Below are 11003 nucleotides of genomic sequence, written 5' to 3' on the forward strand. Positions count from 1 at the left end.
TCTCCATAGATGCTCTGCGACAAGAGGTTGCTGAAAAGTGGAATCTGAGTCGGGGAGTGGTGATGCATCCTCTGAGAAAAGCATATGTTTTTTTCCAGTTCAGTTGTGAAGGGGATAAGGCTGCTGTTTGGAAGAGAAGTCCTTTGAAGATAGGTGGTCAGTTAATCCGATTCCAACACTGCAAGCCAGGTTTTAACATTCATGAGAAACAGGTCTGGACTAAACTGGTTTGGATTTGTTTTCCAGACCTTCCTCTAGAATATTGGTATGAAAATGTCCTCCTCTCAATAGCAAAAGCTGTAGGGCGTCCCGTCGCTCTGGACCGTCACACTAAGCAAGGGCCGATGGGTTACTTTGCGAGAGTTCTGGTAGAAGTGGACGCTTCTGAAACTGCATCTCGTATTGAAGAGGTTCAGGTCGAAAGAATGGAACCAGGAACAACCAAAATTTTTGGTTTTAGATAGAAGGTGTTGTATGAGGATGGAATCACTCGATGTGGGTATTGTAAAAGGCTGGGGCATAGCATCAGCGACGGCCAATCAAAGAAGCAAGACGATGAGAAATAGGCAGCCAAAGATAATTCAGGAACTCCAGGAGCAGTCTATGTTGAAGATGGAGTTGACCCAGTACGAGTCAGCTCACCAAAGGAGCAAGTTGATGTGGGAGTTTCAAACGTAGCAGCAGCAGATTTTGATCCACCTTCCTTAAGCGTTCCTTTGTCTCCCAATCAAAAGAGTCCTGATTTGGATGGTAACATCCATATCGTTCTGGACTCTTTAAATTCAAATTTAGATTCCAGGCTCTCTCTAATGGAATATTCCAACGCTGATAAGGAGATATCCCCAAATCACGACTTACCTATTTTAGAGGAAGGTGAGGTAGTCGGATCAGATAGCAGATCTGAATCAAGGTCGGGTTCTGACCCAGCCTCTTTTGACTCTGCTGAGTCCGATGAGGACGATCAGGAGGAAGCCCCTCACGCCTTTGCCACGATCCCTCCTCCCATGAACACAGTGAGCGCCACAAGGCCTGACCGCCCAAGAAGGAATGTTGTTTCCAGGGGAAGAGGAGGTGGCGCTGCCCAGGCATCAAGAAGTGGCCAGATTGCAAGAAATATAAATAGAGAAGCGAACTCTTAGATTTCTTGCTTCCTTGAGATGGAAATTATGAACGGTCGAGTGGCATTAAAAATTGGAAAAATTATATAATTACTCACTTTTGGGTTTCTCTTTACAAAATTACCCACAAAAAGTTTTGGTTAAAAAAAATACCCAAAATTGGGTTTGGGTTTACAAAACTACCCACCCAAAGTTTCAGTTAACAAAAATGCCCAAAATCAGATTTGGGTTTACAAAACTACCTAAAATAGTGAGTTTTCATCTTCCACATATAATCATGTATTTTTTTATTACTGAAACTTTGTGTGGATAATTTTGTAAACCCAAACTCAAATTTGGATATTTTTGTTGACTTAAACTTTAATTGGGTAATTTTGTAGAGAAAAACCTAATTTTGGGTATTTTTGTTAACTGAAACTTTTGGTGGATAATTTTGTAAAGGGAAACCCATAAGTGGGTAATCAAGTAATTTTCCCTTAAAATTTCAGGAGGTAGGGGTGATTGATAATGAAGGAAAAAAGTGTTGCTGTTATCCCTAAAGTAGGGAAGAAAAACACGAAAAGTCTGGTCAGGCCAATAAGTCTGACAAAGCTCAGAATTAAATTCTTCGTCAATGAAGGTCTTATTCTGGAATATAGGAGGCGTGCAAAAGGCTGCTGGTATTAGGACCTTGAAGACTATTCTGAAGGACCACTCTCCTAATCTTGTATGTGTAGCTGAACCGATGGTGAATCCTAATAAATTTTCTCTTCTTTCAATTAACAAATTGGGCTATTTCCCTGACTTCATTCATAACCAGTGGCTGGACAAGGTTCCTAACCTATGGATTTTTTGGAAACAAGGAATAAATAAACCTTCTGTCCTCTCAATTTCTGACCAGCAGCTCTCAGTAATTGTTGATTGGGAAGGCATGAAAGTGGGATTCTCCTTTGTTCATGCTAGTAGCTTTAAAGCTCAGAGAAGAGAATTATGGATGGATTTGGGTCTAGTGGGTCTGGCTTCAATTCCATGGTCTTTGATAGGGGATTTTAACGCCACCTTATTCTCTCATGAGAAAAGAGGTCCAGGCAAGTTCAACCATGCTTCAACAGCTGATTTTCAAGCTATGGTAGACTCAAGTTCACTTATTTCTGTTCCCTCTCAGGGAAAGAAGTACACCTGGACTAATAACCAAAGTAGAGGACATGTGGCGGCTGTGCTTGATCGTAGCTTCTGCAATAGGAAGTGGGTAGACTTTTTTAAGAGCATCGCTCAAAGGATTCTCCAAAGTACAATGTCGGATCATGCCCCCCTTCTGGTGATCTCAGACGCTGTCCCTAAGCCATCAAATATTCATTTTAAATTCCATAGCTTCTGGATGGAAGACGATAGTTTTATCAATGTGGTCAAGGAGGCATGGGGTTTGAAGGTATATGGCAATCCAATTGTTACTCTTTGTCAGAAATTGAGACAGGTAAAGTTCTTATTGAAGCCATGGGCGAAGAAGACCTTTCCTAATCTTGATCTTGAGGTGGAGAAAACCTCAAACGACCTGAAAGTCATTCAGGATGAAATTGAATCAGTTGGCATGTCTGATGATTTATTCGCTAAAGAGGTTGATGCCCAAATAACCTTTAAGGCTACTCAAATGCATGCTCATCTCTAGTCTGAAAAAGCAAAGCAGAAATGGATGAAGGAAGGAGATCATAACTCTAAATCTTTTCACCTCTCTGTGAAGATGAGACGGTCTCGAAATCATATTCGATCGCTCAGGAAAGAAGATTGTTCATGGGTTTCTGATCAGCAGGAGTTGGCTTCCTATATTTCTGATTATTATGAATCATTTCACGAGGCTGCTCAAATTTCCCCTCACTGGGATCTACTTGAAAGCATTCCGCACGAGTTAGGGGATAACAATAATGCTATCCTCGAAGCTATTCCATCAAAGGAGGAGATAAAAACCTTTGTTTGGGACCTTGATCCAGGTAGTTCCCCTGGTCCGGATGGTTTCTCAGGTAACTTTTTTAGAAGGGTTTGGGATGTTGTTGAATCTGATTTTTGTAGAGCAATTAATCATTTTTTTCGGGTGGAAAAATTTCCTTTGGGGGTTAATAATTGCTTCGTCACCCTGATCCCAAAAGTCTTGGGAGCCTCTTCTCTTAAAAAATTTTGGCCAATTTGCATGGGAAATTTCTTTTCAAAAGTCATCACAAAAATTCTAGCTTCCAGGCTTTCCTCCTTCCTCCCCCGTTTGATCTCTGAGGAGCAGGGGGCTTTTCAGAGGGGTAAAATTATTTCTTCCAATATCAGTCTCGCCTTTGAACTTGCTAATTTAATGCAATCCTCTGTGCGGGGTGGTGGTATGGGAATTAAATTAGATGTTTAGAAGGCCTTTGATACCCTATCTTGAGACTTCCTATTTGCTAACCTGAAGAAGGCTTTTATCACAAATGGGTTTCTTGGATTCATGAAATCCTCTCTACTTCTAGAATTTCTATTATGTTAAATGGTGGTTCAGTGGGGTATTTTGGGGCTGCTCGTGGTCTTCCCCAAGGAGACCCAATTTCTCCCATTCTTTTCATTCTGGCTGAGGAGGTTTTGTGTAGAGGTTTGAATTCTCTTTCAAAAATGGGAAAGCTGAAGCAGCTCCCCGTTCCAAGAGGCACAGACATTTCCACTCATTTATTATTTGCTGATGATATTTTTGTGTTCATGAATGCCTCAACTTCCTATATTAGGACTCTTCAAAATTTCCTCCTCAAGTATCAAGAGTTCTCTGGGCAGCATATTAATCTTGAGAATAGAAAGATTTTCTTCGGAAAGGTTGCTCCTCACATGAAACATTTTATCTCTAAGACTTTGGGCATCCCTATCTCAAGGCTTCCAACCAAATATTTGGGAGTTGAAATTTTCAAAGGAAGAGTCTCCAATAAGCATCTGCTACCAATAATGGATAAAATCAAATTAAAGCTTGCTGGGTGGAAGGGAAAGCTTCTATCCTTGGCGGGTAGGGTGGAACTGGTCAGATCAGTGATCTCAGGTATTCCCATCCACAACTTTGCTGTTTACTGGTGGCCTCAATCAACCATTAAAACAGTTGAGAGGTGGATGCAGAATTTTATCTGGTCTGGTGATGTGGAAAAGCAGAAGAAGGTTGTTGTAAAATGGAAAAATGCATGCAAACCGAACCAAGAAGGAGGCCTTGGTATAAGGAAACTGCATGATGTTAATTCTGCTTGCTTGTGCAAGCTAACATGGCAAATCAAGCATGATGAGTCTATTGTGAGCTCTTTTTTTAGAGCAAGATTTGTGAATGTAGATGGTTCTCTCAAGACCAGTTATAAAGCTTCCTCAATTTTCCCTGGATTGAAGAAGCTTTGGAATATTATTTCAGGACTTGAAAGATGGACTGTTGGAAATGGAAGCAAAATAAACTTTTGGCTTGATAGATGGTTAGGCGAGACTTCTATTGCTGAAGGTTCAGGGATAGACTTATCTGACTTTGAAGGTTTTGATACAAAAGTTGCTGATTTCGTTGTGGAAGAAAGATGGGCTCTCCCCTTAGCTAATTCATCTTTTTTAAAAGCGGCTTTTACAAAGGAAAGATAGATTTTGGTCTTTGATCTTGAAGATATTTGCCACTGGTCTCTTAATCCTTCAGGTGCCTTCTCTATTCGGTCAGCTTGGGATTCGATAAGGATGAAAAACCCAAAAGTTCCATGGTATTCTATCTTATGAAAATCTCCTATTCAACCTCAGCAGGCTACTTTTGGATGGAGGTTACATCATAAAAGCCTCCTAATAGATGATATAGTGAGAAAACGTGGAATTCAGATGCCTTCAAGATGTAAGCTTTGTGGTAAGGCTGAGGAATCAATTGCCCACTTATTTTTATCCTATTTACATTCATCTCGGATATGGAGTCTCTTTTGCTCTCTTTTCAATCTTTCTTGGCCCCCTATCATAAATATGGAAGACATGTTGAAGTGGTGGAAAGAGAAAGCTCGCTCCATCTCCTTCAAAAAATTGTGGAACAGTGGTGCTACCCTTGTCCCATATATTTTTATGGATGGAGAGGAATTCTAGGCGTCATGATGGCATTCCCAAACCTTATAAGCACTACTTTGAAATGATAAAAGGAGACCTCAGAGCTATTTCTTTGATGCACACAGGTAATACTTCTTCCATGGATGATTTGTTGTGTGCCAGGAATATTGGGTTTCACAACTCTCAGGGAAGGAAAAGAGACCCACTGGAATTATTCTGGTGCACTGGTAGTTAAAACGCATTTTAAACGCGTTTAAAACGCGGTTGTGTTTTTTTGCCTTTTAAAATGCGTTTTGCCGTATGCCTCTGTACAATGCGGAAAAAACCGAGAACGGCAGAATAAAATGTTTTAAACGCGTTTTAAACGCACGTTTAAAACGCGTATGCATTTTTTAAGGGAAAAATAGGAATTTTGTCATACTATTTAAAAAAAAAAAAACCCAAAACTAAAGAAAACGTCAAAACCATTCAATTGGTTTTTTTCCCCAAATCCCTAATTCTCAAATTCACATCTCTGTGTCTGTGTTGCTCTCACGGACGGTCTCACGGCTCACAATCTCACGGTGAGACTCTCACCCAGTTACCCGGAATCTCGGATTCCAGTTTTTCTCTGAACCCTTCTTCTCCGTTGGTCAATCGAAGAAAACTCTGAGAAAAGAAGAAGAGCAGGTCGTCGGAAGTCGGGCATCGACAGTAGCAATAGTAGGTCGTAGTAGCATCTCTTTTATATCTTTTCCAGTTCTTCCTTTTTTGGATATTGGTTTGATCGATCTTACATTAGTGGAGTTCATCCCCTTTCTGTTTTAAATGCCAAAGCTCTGCCTCCCATGTTTCGTTTTACTGTTCTTGTTCATCCCCATTTGTAACCCCCATCAATACCTTCCATTATGAGAGATAACCCAAGCCAAATCATAACAGAAGGGAAAAGCACGGTAACCTTCATAAAAGTCGTTCTTGAAATTAATAGATTATTACTTCTGCATCTAATGCCACAGACTGAAATAGTAGGAGATGAAACCATAGATTTAGGGCACAGTATTGGTAGATGTTGATATTGAATCGGTGGATCGGTGAGTATTTGATCGATTTTATTCTTTTTTTCTTAAAAATTATTAATTTTTTACTATTTTACCCTTGAAATGATACAGATAATCAATCCAAATCGATCAAGAATTAGGAATTAGTCTCTATTGATATCGATCCAATACAACCAATATGAAACCAATACTTCAAACCATAGATGAAACCGATGAATTGTCACCAAAGAGCAAGACCAGATCCAAATCTCCAAATTCTCCCACTTTACCCACTAACCCATTTATTCGAGCCATTCCACTTCATTAGAAGATTCCAAGCAACCCTCAACCAGTGATTTAAAAATTACCCTTTGTTTCCAGGTTCTTAAACCCTGCCATCAATTGGTCTCCACGTGACTTAACCAAAATACTTCCTACAAGTAACCTTGACTCCTAGAGGCAAAGCATCCCTTGATCACCTTGAATCATTTGTAATACTTAATTATAAAAATTCCACTTAAATGGGATAGATGACATGAATTCTTGTCATTTAATTTTTTTCATTCCAAGTTAAATGGGATAGATGACCTAATGAGAATACTTTTATTGAAATGTTGGCATTTTACATCTCTTTTTCTTTTCATTTACTAATCTATGATTTAATTTTTCCGAAAGGAATTTACTCATCGTTCATTCGTAATACATTAATTATTCTATTTGTTGAGATTGGAAATGATGTTTTATTATATTATGTAGGTATTTCAAAGTTGAGCTACCTGAGCTTAAGCAAAATGGTGAGACCTAAGGATAAATTTTGGGAACATGTAGAGCAACGTGGTTTGAGCCGTTTCACATGTAACTATTGTGGACTTAATTATTCTGGGAGTGTTTCACGAGTGAATGCTCATTTAGCTTGTCAATCTGGACATGATGTTCAAATTTGCACCCAAGTTCCTGAGCACATTCAAACTGATGCCCTGGCAGAATTTAATTTGAGTAGATCTGCTAAGAAAAGAAAGAGTGATTCTCTTGAAAGTGGAATGGGTTCTACAAGTAGCACACCTTCTATGCCTCAGGTTAGGGGTACACATCAACCCACAATGGTAGAGATGGCTGCTAAGCAGGACAAAAAATCATTGGACATGTTGGTAACTGATTTTATTGTCAATAATAACATTTCCTTCAATGTTATTCAGACAAATTCTTTTATTGAGATGCTAAGGGTGCATGTGCATATGGTACAAGTTATGTTGTACCTAGTTATAGCAATCTTCGGACCAGTTTGATTCCTGGAAAAAAAGCAGAAATCATGCCATATGTTAGCAATATAAAGGCGACATGGGGTATCACAGGTTGCACAATTATGTCTGATTCTTGGACTGACATAAAGAAGAGGTCGTGGGTTAATGTGATTGCTTACTCTCCTGGGGGTGCTGTGTTTTTGAAATGTATTGAGTGCGGTATAAATAGATTAACTTCAACATTTATTTTCAATGAAATTTTTGATGTCATTGAAAAAGTTGGACCAAATAATGTTGTGCAATTTATTTCAGATAATGGTTCTAACTTTTGTTCTTGTGGTGATATGTTGGCTGGAAAATGACGTCATATATATATATATAACAAATTTTCCTGCTCATGGGATTAATCTACTTTTGAAAGATATTCACAAAAAAATTAAATGGGTGAGGGAAGTTATAGAAGATGGAAAACTTGTAGTGGATTATATTCACAGGCACACATGTATTGTAGCATTGATGAAAAAATTCACCAACAATAGAGATATCAAGCAGCCTTGCAAGACAAGGTTTGGTATTTATTTTTTTATGCTACAGTTTCTTATTGTTGTTGAGAATGAGTTGAGGCTTTTTGTTGTATCATCTGAGTGGAGAGCCTTTAAATTCAATAGAGCTGAAATGGCAGTGAGAATTGTTGGAATAATTCAATCAGATACATTTTGGGAGGGGGCAAAGGAAGTTATTGCTTTCATGAAGCCACTTATTCGTATTCTTCGCCTTGTTGATTCAGATGGTTCTACTGCAGGTTACTTATATGAAGCAACAGAAAGGGCAAAAGAAACATTGAGGAAATTTGTGGAGAAGGATGGAGGGACGTATTTAGGCATAATGGATTTGTTTCAATTTAGGTTAGAGAAGAACATTATTCATCATGTTCATCTCTTTGGTGCACTTTTGAATCCTTCTATTATGTTTGGTGGTCGACTTAATATTGATGGAATTAAATTTATGAATGCACAAGAATTTATAATGGACATCATGGTTCTTTTAGAAGATCGTGAGCAATTCATGCAAGTAGTCATTGATTATTGCATGAAAAGTCTATTGTTGTTCAATATGACAGGGCAAACAATGATGAAAACTAACCATCCAAGTAAGTGACTTAGTTAATTAGTTTATTATTGTATTTTTTGTTATTAAATATAGCATTCTTATATTTGTTTACATATGTTGATTTGTAGGGATTTGGTGGTAATTTGTTGGTAGTGCATTTCCTGTGCTTCAAAATATTGCTTGTAGAATCTTGAGTCAGCCTTGTAGTTCCTCTCCTTATGAGCGTAATTGGAGTGTTTGGGATGCAACACAAACAAAGAAAAGAAATAGATTAGCCCCAGAGATGCTAGAGGAATTGGTGTACATCAGGATGAACTCTATGATGAGGGAGAATTATGAAAACCAACTACATAAAGATTCAAGGCCTATTGATTTAGATAATCTNTTGTGAGCATAATTGGAGTGCTTGGGATGCAGCACAAACAAAGAAAAGAAATAGATTAGCCCCAGAGATGCTAGAGGATTTGGTGTGCATCAGGATGAACTCTATGATGAGGGAGAACTATGAAAGCCAACTACATAAAGATTCAAGGCCTATTGATTTAGACAATCTTGGTGACTTACCTATAGTAGACTTTGAGCTTGAAATGGAAAGGCTTGAACAGACGTACAAGAAACCTGAACCATCTAACACTGGAGCTGAGGGAGGATCTACTTTATATAGTTTAATGTATTTTCATTGATTTTTTTTTTTAATATATTTTGGACATGTCTTTTTTAATATGGTGTATTAAGTTTTAATTTGGAATTTACATTGGATGCTATATTTTGGATGATATATGCATGAATGTTTGATGTTGATGTAGTTTAGAACATTAGATGCAGGTATACAGGCAATAATCTCTCAAATTACATGATATATTGCCATTTTTTTGGTTTCGTTTTTTTGAATACTACACGTTTAATACTCGTACCGTTCGTTTCCGTCCGTTTGACGTTTCCTATTTTTTTGGCCTTTTTTTTACCGTACCGTTCATCGTTTTTATCTGTTTAAAGCACGTACCGTACATCTTTGTTTTTTTTCCGTTCCCGTTTTAACTAACAGTGGTCTGATCTGCAAGGTTCGAGGTGGAGAAATTTGACTAGTGCAATGTGAGGTCAATACTACGACAATGAGCATCGGTCATTTGAAAGACTGACACTGACGATGTGCATGGTCAAAATTGGGATCAAAATGGTGTGAAAGCCTCAATATGTTCATTTCTTACATGGCGAAAAGTAGTAGGTTGGACATGAAAGACAATTTTGTCGCATGTTGTCACGGGACTGGTGTAAATAATTGGCATTTCAAACATTATTCGATCCCCATTTCAACGAACTAACATTGAGGGTGTGACCTATCGGTTACCAAAAAAAAAAGGTGTGACTTATCTAAAAAAATAAATAAATAAATAAAGGGTGTGTAGGGTGAAGAATGGAGCCGATTGGTAATGTGCGTGGAAATTTCGAAAAAAGAAAGGGCAGTCGATGGCATCTCCATCATTTATTGGATGTAATTGTTCTCTTTTCCATTTTTTGGTTCCCCACCCCCACCCCTATTCTCTTGATTCCCCCTCCATCTTGGTTTGCTTTTTTCGTAGGAGCTCTCCCCTTTGCTTGCATTTGATTGCTCTGAAGAGAGATTTGTATGATGACCAAGGGTGATTGTACATTTGAGAGACACTCAGAGGTGTAGGGTGAACATGGAATTCAAGCCAGGTGTAATTGTTCATTCAAGGGACTAGTGGTGTAAGGTTCAAGCCATGACTAGGGATAGTGTACCATTCAAGGGACTAGCGGCATGACGTCCAAACCTCGACTAGGGATAGTTGTTCATTCAAGGACTAGCACGACCTCCCCTAAAATTTGGGTCCCTACCACGACCACCTCGACTATCACCTCTCCCACACATAGAAATGATCCTTCCTTGAAAAGCAATTGTCGCCTTCACAAGTCTAAGTTGATTTTCCCCTCTAGATGGACATAAATTTCTGCAACGGTTTCTTGCCTTTCGGACTAGTAGAGAGAGATCTATCTTCCCCCACGCCATCATTTGTTCCCAAATCCTCCTCGTCCATCATTGTTTCATAACTAGAGTCTGATGTAGAGTCCCCCGATCCATTACGGTTAGATTGGCTGTCATGACTGCTCCATTCTCGATGAGGAGGTACTTGATAGAGGAGAAAATGTTTGAGGAGGGTGCGAATGGGGCATTGAGTGACGACCTTGCACTAGGTGGTAAGCCTCCTGACCATGGGAAGCAGAAACTGATCACAGATTTCTGGTCTTCTCTAGCTAGGGCGGTGGATGTTGGAGAGCCCTCTCGGACAAGACCCGCTGAAGGTGAGGCTACATTTTCTTTGGACAGCCTTCCGAAGAAGTCATATGCAAAGGTTGTAAGGCCCGTTAATTGCCCCTTTAGGTTCCATAAGTTCTGGATGGAACATGGAGATTTTGAGCAGGTAGTTGCCACATCATGGGAAGAGTGGGTCTCAGGGAATCCGATATTTGTT

The 11003-nt window shown here is 39.1% G+C and overlaps 1 protein-coding gene across 1 annotated transcript; it reads left to right on the top strand.

The window, feature by feature from the left end:
• The first annotated feature begins 4066 nt into the window (after positions 1-4066).
• Positions 4067-8869, top strand: LOC122090545. Its single transcript, XM_042660183.1, has 2 exons — positions 4067-8551; positions 8640-8869. The coding sequence occupies exons 1-2, from the start codon at positions 7654-7656 to the stop codon at positions 8651-8653; spliced, it is 912 nt and encodes a 303-aa protein (XP_042516117.1). The 5' UTR covers positions 4067-7653; the 3' UTR covers positions 8654-8869.
• The last annotated feature ends 2134 nt before the right edge of the window (positions 8870-11003 follow it).

The sequence above is a fragment of the Macadamia integrifolia genome, chromosome 10 (genome assembly GCF_013358625.1).
Source record: "Macadamia integrifolia cultivar HAES 741 chromosome 10, SCU_Mint_v3, whole genome shotgun sequence".
Classification (NCBI taxonomy): Eukaryota; Viridiplantae; Streptophyta; class Magnoliopsida; order Proteales; family Proteaceae; genus Macadamia; species Macadamia integrifolia.